Source organism: Parus major, chromosome 1A, assembly GCF_001522545.3.
Source record: "Parus major isolate Abel chromosome 1A, Parus_major1.1, whole genome shotgun sequence".
In the NCBI taxonomy this organism is placed as follows: Eukaryota; Metazoa; Chordata; class Aves; order Passeriformes; family Paridae; genus Parus; species Parus major.
The window spans coordinates 18,772,978-18,791,321 of NC_031773.1; the positions used below are offsets into that span (position 1 = coordinate 18,772,978).

Here is an 18,344-nt window from a genome sequence, read left to right on the forward strand (position 1 = left end):
ACTACAGTTTCTCACCACAGATCCGCATTAGTGCAAGAACCTAACTGCACTACTCTTACTCATTATTGTGATTTTTTGCTGATCTTGTGGTATTTGGAGTCTTTTCTTAAATCCCTTGCAGCTGGAATAAAGTGATTACATCAGAGTCTTAGAAACAGGAATAAAGATGTTTCTGGCAGTCATAGAGAAGTGTTTAACTTCTCATTCTTAAGCTTAAAGGCTTAGAAAGCTACAAGACATCATTTCCTTCAGAGTCTCACGCTTACTATGTAGTATCATATCACACAGACACACCACAAGATGCATTTATATAGATGTGTACAACAAAATAGCATTTGGGAAGCAAGGATTATAGAGTTCTTTCTGGTTGGTAGGGGTTTTTTGTTTGTTTCTCTTACTGCCTGTAACTGGTAATACTGGTATATATAATTTAATTTACCTTGTACGTTCTGTAGATACAAAAATGATAATTGTTACAAGATACATGGCAGATGCAGATACATATCACAGGTCAGACTCTCAAGATATACTCAGTTAAGTACTCACTCAGGGGCCGAACTATTATCTATGTACCATCTGTGGGGTACATAGGGATTTGGCAAAGATATTTTCATACATATTAAATTAACATTTGGGAGAAAACTCATGTTCACTGGAAATGGGCAAGTAGAAAACAGTTGAAATTAATGGAATAAGCCATAAGAACGGTAACTAACATTTTCTTAGAAAACTGTCATCTTGAGAGTTTCTACAATACTCTTTGTTACAACAGCATGATACCCACCCTCAATTCACAGTCTTCATTTACAGCTAGGTTACTGGGCTTCAGGTCCTGTAGCAGAACACAGAGTTAGTCAAGTACTATTTCAACCTTTTAAAATATATTGTAACTATTTGTGTGTGTATATATATATATATATATATATATATATATATATTTAAAATACATTGTAACACATTTGATGTGCAGAGGGACACACTCCACTCATTTTCATTACCTCAAAGACTGAACTCACCCGATGGATGATTCCAGCTGAGTGAATATACTGTGAAACAAAACAAAACAAGGGTAAGATTTGAAGATGAAGGGAGGTTGAAGCCACTTGTCTTATTTTTTGCTTCTGAGACTGACTGTTCTATATACAGAAAGTACTTATGTCAAGCCATGTTTTCAGATCAGAGGTATGTCAAACTTCAAAACCTCCCTGTTTTGAATTTGGGTATTTCAAGAAATGTAACAATGAAATCTAGATTCTACCATGAAAGGCAGCACTTACAGTGATTCTTCTGTATAAAGACTCTTACCAACTTGGAATTTGTTCTAGCCTTCCCTGGATGTCCATAGCCACTGTTCATTGGTCAGCTAGTGGCTAGTGAAATCAGTGGCCTAGGGAGCAGCATGGTTGGCTCCTACATGATGTAAGTCACCTTCCCATACTGTGAACACTGATGTGAGTGAAAGCAGCCACACCTGTTCTCTGGGACAGGTTAGTGACCAAAATACCACCAAAGCCACAGCATTACTTCAGGTCCACTTTCAAAGTGGTATTTCAGCAGCTATTTTATGTCTCTGTTATTCTACATAAAACATTTAAAATAAAAAATTGAGAACCGCTTACTCTGTCCTTGCCTATCATCCTCTAGTTAGCATTAACAGCAAGTTTATCTATGATCTTATCAACCAGCATGAGGAGGGCCTTGAAAACCTTCTATTCTCCAGAGGTGAATTCACCTCTTTTAGGAGAAGGGGTTATACACAAAACCTGTATAGGAACTGGGAAAACTCAAAGAGAATGCAAGGGCATTCTTTGTGTTCCAGACCTAAGAACTGTTTATCAGAAGGCAGTGTCACCTCTCAATGTTTCTCACAGCAGCTGCAAGCAGCTGAATGAACAGGAAGCTAAAACACTGCTATCAACAGAAGGAACTGCATCCCTGCTCTGCTGAGACAACCACAGCAGCCCCTCCTGGTGCCACCAAGCAGTCATATACAGGATCAAATGTTCTTTGACTAATGAGACATGAGAATTTAATAAGAATTTCAATTCCGGAAGAGAGGAGCCACTAGCAACCCCTCCCCTTTGAAACAGAGCCAAAAATGCACCTGAGTGCATTTCTGAAATTAATATTCACTTAGAGCAGATTCTTACTATTATTTAGCTTTGACACAACTTAGACTTATATTCAAAACCACAAGCAGGATAATTAATGCCAGAATCCATCTTCCTAAATAAGCTATTAACTCACATAAATGAGACAAAGCAATTAAGGGCTCAGTTGTACAATTTTTATTCACTGCAATCTGTACCTTAAATGACAGAACCTGCATGCATGAATAAGAATTACTGTCTCAGACACAAGGTGACTTGCTGAAAATCATGTAATAAGTATATTTCAGAGCCAGTATTTACCATGGCTTGCTTTCAAACATATAATTATTTTTCATGTCTAAAATATCAATTACTGTTAAGTTAGCTAGTAAAAATGCTGACCTCTCTCTTTTCTGTTTGCTTATACCTCAAGAAAACCCATACTGGTCTAAGAAAAAGCTTAGCACCTAGTAATGGGAAGCATTACTATACCTTCTGTTTATAGACACATGTTAAACATCAGCAAATTTACACGTATTTTGATTCTTTTGGAGGAAAATTTTGATGTAGAGTCAATTGCCTGTGTTATTAAAGTGTATAAATTTTAACTGATACGATTAAAGGAAATAATGGCTTTACAGGCAGACTAAATCCTAAGTGATTGTGTGCAGCATTATACAATGCTGGGATAAATTTCTACTTCCAGGCATTTCCCAAAGGACCCAACTAACTTGGTTATCTCTTCATCCATGTGACACTCTCTACAAAAATCAGGACTGTGGTTTTTCAAACTGACTCATGTCTTTCAAAGCCCAAATGTAAGTTACTTTCCATTATTGTTCTTTATCCACTTCTATCCACTTCACATTCTAAAGTATTTTTGAGATATTATATAGCATGTTACTGTCCTGCAATAGGAACTGAAATAGACACTGATCTAAAATTAACTTTCAAGGGGAGTATTCACATGTATTGTGCATGTAAACATTGGTAGGGTTGGGGGTTTATTTCTGGTTAGAAAAATTATCTGATAATTTCTGAAATGATTGCTACTATTTGCACACTTTTAAGACATAAAAAAAAAAAAAAAGTGTTTAAGTATGCTCATTGCAACCAACCAGTCCTTACAACATTTAGATTGCTGACTCATTACTACAACATTTAGGTTCTTGGACTCAGACTGTACCTTAAGACCTCGAAGTAACTGATAGATGAGAAACTGTATATGATCATCCGTTAACTTCTGGCACTTCACTATGTTATTCAGGTCAGCACCCATTAAATTTGTCACAAGATATCTGTGAAAATAAAGAAGTGAGGAAAAAAACAACACACAGTGGCAGAATATAAATTCTTTTCTAGGAGAGTATCCACACAGGACATATAGGTTTCTTTTCCACTGTCTACTAACACATTTTATATCCTTTAAATCAGCGATGAGATCTAATAATGTAATCACTGCTATGAAAATATAATAAAAAAGAAAAATCCTTGCAGTATATTAGAAGCTTTTATCTCTGTTTTTTCCACACTACAGCAGTGATAAATGCAACATATATTTTGATGAAGAGGAAGCTTCACAAAACATCAAAGTGGAAGCCCGAGGCACCAAAACTAAAGGACCTGCAAGGCCCTGGAATATCTGATGATAGAGGGTAATATTAGAGCAGTAGAAATAAGAGTGTTTTGTGTAACTTCCCTTTCTGTTCCCACTCAAGTTTTCTTTTTTGACAAAGTTTGCAGAAATATTGATTCTTTTCCAAATACAGTGCTGGAGCAAAAGTATGTATCTGTCATACCCAATTCCCATTTCTGTAATTTTGCCCCAGATTCAAAGGGGTTTGGTCGCTAATTTCCATGGAGACAAAAACATGTTAATTACTATTTCTTCTGCTACAGTCTTTACTTAAGTGCTTATACAATTATGTAAACCAGAAGGAAATCAGCATAAATCATATGTTTGAGTCACATCAAAATATACCTAGTTTTAGGTTAGCCAGGACTCTAGCCTAAATTTACCTTGTCTCAGTTAACTAACAGAATATTTTCCTGCAATCCTGAACTCTGCTATCTGTGTATGAACAAATAATCTACAGGTCACAAACACACAACTGAACTGAAAAAATTTCAAGTTCATTGCCATTTATGCAGCATTAAATAATTTACCATATACCTTTATAGCTAATTTAAATAATTTAAATTTTCATTTAGAAAAGTACAAAAATTAAGTCCATCTCTCTGCCTCCTCTTTTATAGGAAAGTTGCAAAAAGATTTTTACAAAGCTGACTGTGGCTCAAAGTCTTTTAAGAATGTATGTTCTTCCTTTTTAAAACCAGAATGGTATTTACTTAGTTAGCAACTAGTCAGAATTATTTAAAAAATTTTACTTACACTTCGTTAAAGTTTTCTATTGATGTTGCAGGTGTAAAAACATCTAGCAGTCCTATAACCTGTAAAATGAAAGAAGGGGAAGGAAGTGACATTTTTACAAACCTGCAAAGCAACATGTAATTTGTATTGACAATGCTCAGCATTTTTGGGATGAAATTTACAAAAATATGACATATGGTCATACTGAAAACTGACATAGTAGGTGATCTATAAAGGTATCACCACAGCCATCTTAATTACAATCTTAATTACAAAGAGTAAATAAAATAAAGGCAGAAAAAGTAATGTTTCATTACAGAAAAATTAACACACGCCTTATACAATTGTTAGACTTTAGATTATGCATGCTTTCATGAGTTTTCTTGGTCTGTTTTTGTTAACTTTTTTATCCTTTCTCTGGGATACTTTTCAATCAATCATATTTTATTCAGGCTTCAAGTTATCAAGCTACCTTTAAGCAAGAGGAGGCTCCACTGAAATCAATCGTTTGCCACATAAACTCAGACCAGTACTCAGTTATGTGGGATCTGAAGGTCTACTGTCTTTCATTTAGCCATTACACTCTTGTCAATTTTAACAAGAGTAATCTGCCCTTAATTCTCAACAGAATCCACATTCAGTAAAAGCAGGTTTGAGGTGTGGGGTCTTTTTTTTTTCCTGGGCTGATTTTTCAATGTGTTTCAACACTAGTAATTAGAATACTTTTAGAATACTAGTAAATAGAACACTTTTATTGCTTTATTGGAGTACGATGACTTGTTTTGAGTTCCATTAACCTCACCTTCAAGATTTACTTAGCTATTTTTAAAATAAAAATGCAGCCTGTTACTGAAAGTTTCTGAAGTCCAGTGACTTCACTACATCTAAGGTGGCTAGGTCCAGGTATCTTGGGTAGCTAGACAGTTGCACACACCTTTTGGAAAAACTGAAATTAAGCCTATATTGTAAACTTTTGTAATAGAAATCCAAAAGGAAGAACTCACTCTCCACTTACATTCTCATGCTTCATGTGCTTAAGCAACCGAAGCTCTCGGTAGGTCCTCCGGGCATGGATAAGTGATTGAAAAGGTCTTGAAAGCTTTTTCACTGCCACCTTCTGTCTTGTTTTGGTATCATAAGCTGAGCTGGAAGAGGGAAAGAAAAAGCCAACATTGATGGCATGTTCTACAGCAAAGCTCTCAACCAGTTCACAGAAGGAACATACACTCTCCTGAGGGCTCTTACCCCTTCCTTTACCCTCTTTCACCTTCTACTCAGGGACTGCAACCAGGGAGCTAGTCAGTAGTAACTCCCAAGTATTCAAACACAGGTGCTTTGTTTCCCATCTAGCAAATTACTAATGCTTATGGTGCAGTTCAGGACTCATCCCCAGGCAATCCTTTCCCCAAATGGCAGGAAAAGTAACCAGACAATTAGCTCCGTTCATGCAGCTCCAGCCTCCAGCTCCAAGGCAAGACTTGTAGGGAATACAGGGATTCAAAATGAAGTTTGCTTTTACTGAGCAAATTGGAACCTTTACTAATTGGAGGAACACTGCCTTTGAATCTATGAATATTAATTATTATGTAACCATTAGCTTGACAGATGATAATGTCCCCAAACTGGTATCAAGTTAGGATGATGACATAACCATGGCCATGCCTTTCCCAACAAGTAAAGAATGAGCATGTCTTGTACTCCACCCCACATATCCACAGCATGTGCTTAACATCCCACACGTAGAGGAGCTCTGCTGAAGAGGACACTAAATATACAAGTCAGTATTTGCAAGCAAGGGAAGACCCACTCTTTTTTAGGCATTAGAAAGATAAGACAAGCAGAAGCCACAGTTAAATGTAACACAAGGATAAAAAGTGATCCCTGTATGTATTACTTCATGACACTACATAGTACAATTACAAAAAGGTTCTGTTTGTTACCTCCTCTTAAGAAGAAAAAAATTCTTTCAGTTGTTACTCTTACCTATTAAGTAATTGTGTTCAATTAAAATACCTGGTTTTTAGAAGTTTTTAAAGAGTTTAAACAGTGGATAACACTATGTGTACTTGCTAGAGAGCACTAACAAAGCCTTCCCACACACTTATCTTCGTTTTTGGAGTTACAAACACAAAAATTAAACAACATGAAAAATGCATGGAGTAGAATGCCAGTGGTCAGCAGTCACATCAAATGCTATTAACTTTTTCTGCACAGTGTTTTAAACACTCCCATAAATGGTAGAGCACATCTGGTAGAGACAAAAAACATTGATGGTGCCTGGAGTTGCTTCCAAACAAATACACTGAACCTACAGTCAGCTCCAAATAGGTGGACTCTGACACACATTTGGTGCTATGATAAAGTCATGAAGAGCCAAGTGAAGAGCAAAGCCTCTATCTGCAGGACAAGGTGGTGTTTCTAATCAGAAGAAACAAAGGAAACAATTAACAAATGTGGAGGAAGAACAGTGGCATCCGAAATGTGATTGTCCTAAAGTTAACCCAGCCTCCATGAGGCAAATCCAGAATTTCATAAAGACAGAATTGAAGCAAATAGATTTAATCAAAAAGCTTCCTGCAGGCTCTGTGGAAGGAGGGAGTCACTCATGAGATAAATGACATAGATAATCAGATTACTTAGCTAGTTTTTTGTAAGCATAGAAGCTGATCTTCTGGCAAGTTTTAAAGGTGAAGAGTGCTGTGGTTTTGCAAAGCACCTCCAAAAGGGCATTTCCTGAGCAGAAGAAAGAATGCATAGGAAGGAGAAGACTGGTATGATTCTGATGAGTGGATGGAAGGGATACAACAGAGAAACTTGTTCCAACAGTGGGGCAGGACAGAATTATTCAGGATATGAAGATGCTTAATTACGTAGATCAGCTCAAGGAACAAATGGTGTGAGAAGAACTGACAACAGAAATATCTTAAATTTCACATGACCAGCTACAAGGACAACATGAAGGTTGCACAAATAAATCTAAAGAAATTAAAAGGAAGCCAATGCTTAGCTTCTAATATAACAAAGATTAGATGTAATTGTCTTGTGTTTAGTCATGGGCAACAAAACCACTGGAGAACACTGCCAAGTCTCACAAATGCACACTGTCTTTCCAATTTTTGGGTGAAAGGAAACGTTTATCCAGGTAAATAATAACATCACTCAAAACAGCAGTTTTCTTAACATCTCAGCTTTTCTGGTAATTCACAAGCCTTCCCACTCATGCTTGTACCAGTTTGTGAAATACTGTACACATTATACAAGGCTAGGAAGAATTAGATTTTAAATCCCATTATCATGATAAACATCACTCTCCTCCCAGTCCTAAGTTCAAATGTGAGTTTCAGTGGTTAAAAAACCACTGATCTTCAAGATGAATTGCTTTTTATCCTCTGTATGACTCAAGGCTGCAAAGCCTTCAGATGGTACAAAGCACAATATTTTTAGCTTCAGTAATTCTTATGACAGCAGCTTTTTAGACCCAAGATGGAACTGCATAAGGAGGGAGGAGGAAAAGGAAAAGGAAAAAAAGGAAAAGGAAGAAAAAGGAAAAGGAAGAAAAAGGAAAAGGAAGAAAAAGGAAAAGGAAGAAAAAGGAAAAGGAAAAGGCAAGATGAGTCCTGAGACCTCCAACAGGAAATCATGAAGCTGCAAAGGCCAGGGAGTGACTTGGTTTAAATGAATGCTTCCACGCTCAACTAACTGTACCAAATTATAATCAGAGCTAATGCCTTTAGACTCCTTCCTTGCCTGGTGTACCATCATCATAATTCAAGTTATTAGCAGTAAAGCATTCAAAAATATGTTTCATGTTTCATGTTGTTTGAACTGTCTTGTTTGTCAGATTCAAGGAGGACTTGCATATGTGATCTCTGCTACTGCCTCTGTGATCACATTTTAAGACTAGATGTCTCTGTCTTGCTATTATATCATCATAGCTACAATCTGGTGTGTCCCCTGAATCCCCCATCAGCTGCTGACTAAACTATTAGGTGGCAGGATGCGTTGCTTCTTTTTCTGTGTGATTTCCCCATGAACTCTCAGCTTTCAAAGTAGTCCCTGGAGAGGACATCTCTAGCTCCAGTCACATCAAAAGTATGGGCCCACCTGTGCTTGGCACCTGTAAATCCTTCCTTGGGAGGCCTGTAACCAGCATGATTAAAATGACTGAAAATTTCTTCTTAAAAATCCCCCAAACCCATGCTGTTAACTAGTTTGATTTAACAGGGAAGAAAAGGAGTAGAGGCCCTTTGTCATAGTTTAACTGCAGCTGGCAACTAAGTGCTACACTGCTGCTTTCTCACTCCTGTCTACCTCCACCTCAGAAAGAAAAAGTAAACCTTAGGTGTTGGTATAAGAACAATTTAATACTTGAAACAAAATATAATAAAATTTAATCATAATGTCAAATAGCACTACTTTAGGCTTTCTATCATAATTTAGAAAGAAATAGAACTACCACTATCAAGAAGCAAATTTGTAACAATCATGGCAATAGCTTTTCCAGATATATCATTCTTGACCCAGAACCCATCAGAGTTATGACACATTTTTTGCTGTCTCTCCTTTTCAAGATCAAGGATAAAAAGCCATTACTCTGCCAGGATGGCATCATTTTCACACAGATTAGAGACTTTGGTTTAGTGTGATTTTCAATCATTGCTTAAATTAGACTCACTTTTTTAGTGTTGTCAACTCCTATAGTTAATAATTCTATTGAAGTTCCACTAGATGAAATATCAATTTTTAGTTATATGCACACTTTTCCCAGTTCTTAAGATTTCAGAGAAAAGTTTGAATGTAGGAAGCTACTGCAGTCCAAAAACTCGAGGCAGAAAGCATGGGAGTTAAACAGCCTCAAGATAACTTTATAACTTTTGATGAGATATGGATTTTGGTAGCTGATGTTTATAACTTATAAACAAAAAAACTGTACATACAGTAATTTCCCTAGTATCAATGGAGTTTATCCTCTGTGGTTGCAGAGCAGTAAAACTGGACAGACATGCCATTCATGTGTGCAGCCTGCTCAGACCCCTCAGGGATTTTGGGACTAGAAGCACATTGTTCACCTGTGGCTACTTAGTCTTTGGGATCAAATTTTCTCCAGCAGCTGGAGGACTGTTTGTAGGAGCCTGATCTTAAAAACCACACATGGAGCCAACTTGTATCCTATTCAGTAAACTCCAGTATCCAATGCAGGAAGAATCCTTCCTGGAATCAGCTGGTCCCCTTGAATTACAGCCAGTGCCTGAAATTCCTAATGCTTTGGGCTCAGACAGGGCTTACTAGCTGGGCACAGCACTACCCACAGTGCCTGGAAAAACTACATCTTGAATGCAGCGTTCAGTCTATGAGTTCTCTTCCTTCCTCAGCTCGCTAGCTCAGGTGTAGCTGATGCAGAATGAAGGCATGACCCAAAGCTGGTTGTACATGGTGTCAGTCTTATGTCTCCAGCAACATTCCCATTTGCTGTATGTTACCTGTGTGAGACAATATTCCATCTCCATCACTCTGGATAACCACAAGATTTTGATTGTCTATAAAGTCTTTCACAAACATAGCTGTAAAAATTATTTAGGTATATGCAGTCTAAGCAACTGATTTGGAGTTAGGTGCAAAACCCAGAAGACTAACTTTTCTGATCTTTTTTTAATATAATTCAGTGTCTCAGCTTGTGAGGCTGTTACCTTTACATAATCAGAAGTTTGAAACTGGCTGGACTATACCAAAACTTGGACAGAATGCTGGACACAGCACATGTGACAGTGACACTGGGTCTGGTGTTTCTCCACATTGTTCCAGGATTCTATTTTTGTTTCTTTCACTGCAGCACGCATTTCTTTCCTTCACTGGGTCACATTCCTCCAAAACATGCAAAAAAATCCCCATTACATGTAACTGTTAAGAGAAAGACAACAACAAAAAAGAAAAACCCCAAAAATGCAATTCATGCTCAAAACACAGGCTCACAATTTTGAATTCTTATCTGGATATCTCAGCACCTTTCAAGTACCCACTAACTCCTTCCACTGGAGGAAACATGAACTTTCTTGTGGACAGATGTCCTCTTAATTTGTAAAAGCCTAAATTTCTGAGAAAAAACAAGCAACAACAGTCGATCTATGTGATTAGGTATTGAAGGGGAAAGAACTGAAGAAGGGTCAACACTCAGGGAATCTCATCACTAATAGAGGCAGCCCTTACTGCACCAGGCACTGCCAAGTCAGATAGAAAAGAGGGACCATGGGAACCCTGCCCTGGGACATTTTCTAGTAATTGCATGTCATTTGGGTTCCTACAACCCAAATAACATCCTGTTATTTGTGAATAACAACCCTTTTTTACACATCTCATAAATGTCATGTAAGTGAAAGAAAGCCACCACATGAAAAACATGGATTTATTTTTTATTTGCAAGGTTTAGTTTGTGGGTTTTTTCATCTGGGATTTATCTATCTTGTTCTTCTTCCTCAAAATACAAATTTTTATTTATTTTTAATTTAAATAAAGAGCCTTTTTTTTATTGAGATATGGAGTAGTCATGAAAAAAGCCACACATAGCAAACATTGAATACCAGCAAATGGACCATATCAGCTACTGGCAGTGAAACAAGAGGAAAGGAAACAGCTATCTGCAGCCATTTTAAGTTAAGGAGTAAAGTAAACCCAGGAAATGGTTCATTTGGTTCTTCTTTATAAATGTTTTGTTACTGTTTTGCAAGTTCATGTTGGTGATTTTCACTCGTGAAGAGCTAGCTGTAAGGTTTCTTTGCTAAACCACACAAATCACAACATATATGTGCATCAAATGGAAACCATAAAGAAAAACTAGATGGTAGTAAGAAAAAACAGCATTAGGATGAGTAATGGGAAGCTCTGAAACTACATGTTAATCTGCTCATTAGACAAAAAAATCGACTTGCTTGATGATGACAGGTTACTGTACTGTAAAAATTACATCCCCTAACTTGGATATTATTCCAACACACCATCCTGAGCACTAGCAGCAATGGTTTTGGTTTTAGTCCAATGAATGTTAATTATCTCAGATTAATTTACCCTAAATCGAAATATAAACCCACAAAATATCTCTTACATATGCAACATAATTGTTCTATAACCAACATAAAAATATGCTGTTTTTTTGTTTTAAGCAGACATTGAAAATACTAAAAAATAATCACTCTCCACATATTTATGTGAATACATCACCAGTTTTCATTCAATGGAACGTGATCATGAAAGTCCTGTATCAGCCTCTGAATCCACAAGCCATATTTTATTTTTTTGATCTGTCTCCCATGCCTCCACAGTGACTTAAGCATTTAAATAACTTTACAGAGGAGCAGTCACACCTTTTTAGGTGAAGCTACAGACAGCACAGCTTCTATGAGTGCGAATGATGCATTTAAAATCATGGTAGTGAGAAAAACGTACAGAAGGTTAGGGCCATAAGCTGTTAGCTCCCTCAACATGTGCAACCAGCTCATGGATACTAAAATAATCATGTACTCTACACAGCCTAAGCCAAATGTCAGGAAGTAAACAAGAATATCAGTCAGCTACCACTAAGCCAGTACACTGCTAGTGACAAATGTGTTCCATTCAGTATTTAAAAAAAAAGACTGGCAGGTACTTATACATTGTGGCCATTGAAACTTCAGTTAGAAATGCTTACAGTTAATCTGGAAATAAAGTTTAACGTGAAAAATATTGGTGCTTTCAAAAGCATTAAACAAACCTATACAGACAAAATCGCACATATTTTGTCCTTCTTTTTCCTATTCCTCCTCCCACCTCTTCACATTTCCTGTTTCCTCTCTGTAACAGCCAAAATATGAAATGGTAGCAATTTATTCCCAGGTTACATAGGGGTTTGAAATGGCCTCTTCCTTTCCAACCGTATGGGCAGAACCAAGATACTGCATTTTTGGTATCAATCAAAAAATAGGTTCTGAAATTGCAAACAGCTCCTTCTGAAGCTGTACTGAACCAAGCAACCAGGCCCTAAGACTTTCAGGTCTTTGGGACAGGGACTGTGTCCCCAGCTGTAACCATGGCTTACAGCAGGACAGGAAAGGAGGCAGCTAAGCCACTGCTGCCTCATGTAGTCAGGCAGGTATGTATCATAAAAAAATATATTGAAGTAAGGATGGAGGAGACCTGCAGAGAATACCCTCTGTTAATGTATTCTTAGAGACACACTGAAGGCTGCCATTCCATGACCCTTGTTGCCTCTTTGCCACAACTGGTTCAACTCATGCCTCTCATCTCTCTACCATCCCATGCCTACCCTTTCTCTAAGAAAGATCTCATTAATTCCCTGTGAAAGAAAACCTGCACAATACAAAGTCCCCGCTTCTTAACCTTGTCTTTTTTTTCACCTTTCCTACAAATCCCTCTATCACCCTCCTCGAACACACTCAGATGTCATCTGCTCCCAAGCTATTCCACAAGCGCCCTACACAGAAATCTTTATCACAGCAATTCTCAGCCTTTCTCATCCTTCTTCACAAACATCTCCCTCATTAAAAGAGTTATTAGACATTCTCATTTAAAATAGGGACCTTGACACCACTAATTACCATCCTGCTTCCCTTTCCTTTTCCAAGTCAGTTAACTACACTGTTCCAACAGCTGGAAAATACTCAGGATGAACCCAGACAAAGGAATGACATGTAATCAGCATTCCACCCCTAGCACTCCACAAAACCATCTCAACAAACTCTCTAGTGATGTCTCCCCAGCCAGTGCCCAGAAACACCCTTCCATATTCATATTTCTTCATGTATCTTTCACAAAAATTCCTAAATTCTTGACCTTCCTTGGCTTTGCAGCCACAAATCCCACCATGTCCTTATTTCTAATGGCTATTTCTTTATGTTCCTCTGAGGGTCTTTTTCACTCTGTAACATTTTTTTGTTGCTTCGTTTATTTTCCTCCATTCATTTCAGCAATACTGCTGCAAAAATCCTCCTTCTAGTCAGTAACATTGACCCTGCAACCCCTTTTATTTAGTTCTCTCTGTTGCAACCTCACATTCAAGGCCTTGTTTCTAAATATTGATATTACATATACTGACTTTTAAGACATGTCCTCCTCTGACTGGGCTCTCATATCAGCCTATGAAACTTCATCTTAGTTTTCAAGCAAGTGTTTGAATATGCTTAGAGGGGTCCATTGTAAATATCTGCACAATTAAAGAAAGACTTCAACACTTTCTTTCTAAATGCTGCATACCAAAAATAGACAACTCCTATCAGATCTTGGACTGCAGAATTTTAACAACGTTGTGTGAAAAGTTTATAATAATTATAACCATTTGTAAGATGAAATTCAGCCCCTGTGTTTATATTGAAAACAAAAGACTTAATCAGAAAGATGTTCAAAGGGAGTCCACTAAAATCCACACATACCTGGGATTGTGCATTTAGCCTGTAAAGATCTATACCATCTTCAGTTTCCAGCTGTATTTACATACAGCAGTTGTGTGTTTCTACTATTCTCAAAGTTTATCTCAGCATTTACTATTTAATGTAGCATGCAGTGCTACACTGATACACACCATAACTCCAGCAACCTGATCTCACAGTTGAAATCATAGACTTAGTATCACTACAGCTAACTAAATGGATACTTTAAAAAACACTCCTGAAATCATCAAGTACAGTCTTGGATGAAGGAATTTTTTTCTTTGTTGCCTAAAATCAATTTATACCAGCTTTTAATGACCCTCAAACGCTACTGAGTTGTCTTAGCATCTTCTTAGAGTTCCTCAATGTAAAAAGGATGGTAGCAGCAGTGTTATGTTCCAGTATTGCAAGCCAATGCCCTCAAAACATTTGTGAGTACCATCTAACCAGAAGCATAAAATGGAATAAATGGCAGGAAAGAAGGGGTTAAACTTCAAGATTAGAGCCTTCTGCTTCTATTTTTCCACTTTTACTTCCTCAAAGCAAAACTGTAGGCTAAACACCATTTCATCTTCCCCGATTTTTACCCAAAATTAGCCAGGACAAAAACCAAATTAAGCATATGCTTAAAGTTAACAGGATAGAGGGATGCTGAGGTGTTGTCAATGACTTAAGGCAGGCTTTGCTTTCCTGCTTTTTTTGAACTGAGGCCTGTGCCATTACACTCTGACTTAGCAGGCCTCTTCTTAAAAATGTGTTAGGTCACTGAGTTGGTGTTAGGCATTGTGTAGTCTTAAAATCAAAAGATACTGAATGTAAATACTATTGATGCCAACAGACTGAGAAAACCGTGCAGAAGTTTATGGTTATGAAGAAACCCTGAATTCAGCTTGGTTCATCTTACAAGGTCTGTTCTTTCCAAAGAAAGCGGAACACAGAGCCTGCAATATGCTGATGGAAACAACCTGTTGGAGAGATCAGAGACAGCATGCTGCAGAATGCCGTCAATCCCTCCCAGGCAAAAATAGGACTAAATAGGTTAGAAGGCAGTTTACAAAAGCTGGCATAAAAAGAGGCATACTGGCTTTAAAAAGATCCAAAGAACAGCAAACCAAAAATCTGTACATGTTACATAATTTTTGGTATAATAAGAAGTTTTTTTAAAAGATGAAGCTCTTTCTCAAGCAGGTAACAATGCTACCTCCCAGAGGAAAAGGTGGTCAGGTACCAAACCACAGTAGAACTACCAGGGCAACACAGCTGAAAGCACAGATGCTCCAGGCTAAAGGTTCCTTTTATAAGCAATATCACTGGGACAGTTAGAAGACTCAAATATAGACAGAATTCTTATTTTAAAAAGCAGAACCATAAGGAATAAGAATTTAAAATTCAGTTTGACTTAGACAGTTGCTTTTCTCTAGAACTGAAAAGAAAGGGTTGTAGAAGTATGAAAGGAAGCAATCTTGCTTCCTTTCTAAATGGCATAATATAACTTAAATGGGGCAAAACTCTCAATTAGCAGGTCTGGTGTCAGGTCCCTTAAGAGTCAACCAGCTCTTTAACCTCTGTGAGAGGTAAATCCAACTACAATGGCTGGACACCAAAAATGTATTTTTTCAAGAAAACTTTAAATTTAACCAAATTTTAGCCTGAGAAGTTAAAATAATTGTCTAATAATAAACCCCTCCCCTCAATAGGCAAAGCTATAGCACAAAACCAATTCCAGACCAAACCAGTTGTGCATGTAAATTTAATACTTGTTAATAAAACCCAAGGTTTAGAAAAAAAGAGAAATTAAGTAAAATGTACTGCTGAAAATGCCAGTGATAATTTTACTTGTAACTAAACTACAGACTCCCCCCCCAACCCAGCTTTAATTTTTTTTTTCTAAACTTATAAAATCAGATCTGACTGGCAAATGACAGAACATACAGGAGCTTGAATGGCCATAGGAAAAAGTTCAGGTTAAAGGAAGCTTTGCACAGAGCTGAAGTAAAAGAGTAACACAAAAAGTACTGCAAGGATTAACCACTTGAGAGAAAGACCTCACAGTTCTCTCTGTGATTCACATATATGCTAAGGTGCAACTCTGCTTGGCAGTGCAGCTGAGTTTGGAGGATTTCCAAAACCAAATATTCTTTGTGATATGTCATTTAAAAAGTGAGAAAAGCAATAGAGCTCTTTATATAAGGGAAGATTTGGGGTTTCTACCTATTCCGTGTGTATAAACAACAACATCAAAAAAACCCCCAAAGCACTGTGCTTGGTGCAGATCTCTCTCTAAAAGTGAATCTGTTTTAAACCAGTAATATCTATCCACAGCAGATATGGTGCATCTGCAGCTAACTCAGACACAAATTCTCTTGGACATATGAAATGTTAATAAATTGGGCCAAAACACAGCCTCCTGACACAAACCATTCTACTGGTTTTGAGCTGCCAGCAAAAGATGCTTAAATGCAAGTATTTACAATATGTTTCTTATTACCAGTTATCAATTCAGTACCCAAGTCTACAGGCTATGACGAATAATTTACTGTAAAAAAAAAAAAGGGTAGGCCAAGAGAACAGTTTCACTGAGGTAGAAAAAATTTGTTAGAGCAACTCTGTTCTCATTTAAAAGCCAGCATTTGGAGTTCAGGGCTTTAGCTTCTATTTATCAAAGCCCTTAAGAATTTGTTTAATTCCAGTAGTTTCTGTAAGACTTGAATATGTTTTTAGATATTTTACTGAACAGGAGTACAACTATTCACAGAAGTAATACAGCATATTTCTCAAGGGAATGGCTGCATTTCGTAGGTCTCCTGGGTAAAGCACATGCACACAGACAGAAAAGAAATCAATTTCAATAGACACTAAAAATAGATGGCTTTTCTCAGAGAGATGCATACCTTTTCCACACATTCAAGCTTCTGTTTGGGTTTATACTTCATTGATGTTAACAAGGCTATTAATACAGAGCAATGTTTTATTGCTATATTCTATTTTTAAATGTCTATTTTTGAGTAAACCTTTCTCATAGCATCTTCCAGTCTCCATTTTACTTCTCAGTTCATAGGCTTTGCAATTGATAAAAATTACTAGGATTTCCTTGGCTGTGCAGTTTCAAAAACCAAAGCACCAGCTGTGCAGCAAGAGAACCACAACGTTTTCACTTCCTTTGCAATTTCTCAAAAGTCTTGACATCTTATTACAAAATTCAGTAAAGTAGGTCTTTCCCTCAAAACTATGTCAGCATAAATATGAATAGAATTCATAACTGGAAATGCAGTTTCAATTGGAACACAAAAGTAGTTACTCTGCTACTGTATAAACATCCAGCTCTTAGTTTACTTTCTCCTCTTTTATTTCACAAACTAAGATTTTTATAGTGTAAATAAATTAAGTCGTTGTGGAATTATTCCCAGCAGATCATCACATGCTAGCTGCAACGGCAGGTATTGACATTCACATAGTATTTGCCTAGACCTCCCAGGTGCAAGCACAAATTAGAAATAATAAAAAAGAGAAGAATTCAAAGATAACTTCACACCAGTCCCAAGTGTTTCTGCTGATAGATTTTTTTAAATGCATATTCCTAGTTTATGTATAAACTTGGACATTTCACAGAGCTAGAGAATGAAGTAACTGATACAAAACTTCAGAAGTGTTCTCTGGTATCTGACTGTGGAGAAAAAGTGAAACTACTACATGAGTTTAGAGCATGGCAAAAAACAGTTCTAAAGAATTTTTTTACAATATTTTTATTTCAAGTAGTACTTCTATTTAAAGGCCCATTATGGATTGTTTTACATAATTCCACTCACACAGCATACAAAAGAAACACGACTCTTTCTCAAAAACCCCTTAAACGCCACTCTTATTTCCAAAAATTGATTCAAAGCTATTATAAGCATAGTAAAAGTGTGCATCAAATACTAAAGTAACAGCCCAACCTGCACTGGGAGTTCCCGAGGGGGCAAGCCTGACGAAGGAATTACCAAAGAAAGAGAAACGTTTTATGACATGTGGCCAACGCTTCTAAACCCTTAAGACGAGGGCGCCCTTGGGCGGCAATCTGTCCCAATTTGCGATCCCCCCGAAAACAGCGGGTGGGCATCCCGTCTTCTCCCTCAGCCTGCCCCTCTCCAGGGGCTGCTCCCATTGTCTCGGCGGACAGGACTCTCCCCGCGCCGTGGCTGCCCGGGGCCTGGCGGGATGTCCCGCTATAGCCCCGGCTGGAACGGCCGCGGCCGCCGGGAGCCCTCCCGGCCAGCGGCGGACCCGGCTCGGACAGCCCTTCCGAGCCCCGCCGCCGCCAGCCCGTCCTCCCCTCTCGGGACCGCCATGACTGTGCAGGATTCCCGGCTTCGGGGCAATTCTCCCTCGGGCGGGAGCAGCACCAGGCGGCAGCGGTCCAGGGGCGGGCGGTCACTCGGTGCCCGGAGCCCGGGGGACGGCCCCAGGAGGGCGGGCAGGGGCTGCCCCGGG

At 38.0% G+C, this 18,344-nt stretch overlaps 1 protein-coding gene across 2 annotated transcripts in view; it reads right to left on the reverse strand.

The window, feature by feature from the left end:
* The window catches only part of MAPK11 (mitogen-activated protein kinase 11), a 30,441-nt gene that overhangs the window by 11,685 nt on the left and 412 nt on the right, over positions 1-18,344 (reverse strand). For both annotated transcript variants that reach the window (XM_015627467.3, XM_015627466.3), the window contains exons 2-6: positions 5,477-5,606; positions 4,483-4,541; positions 3,277-3,388; positions 1,017-1,046; positions 785-832 (exon numbers count right to left, since the gene is read on the reverse strand). In XM_015627467.3, the coding sequence (XP_015482953.1) occupies positions 785-832; positions 1,017-1,046; positions 3,277-3,388; positions 4,483-4,541; positions 5,477-5,606 (379 nt within the window). The remainder of the gene's footprint in view (positions 1-784; positions 833-1,016; positions 1,047-3,276; positions 3,389-4,482; positions 4,542-5,476; positions 5,607-18,344) is intronic.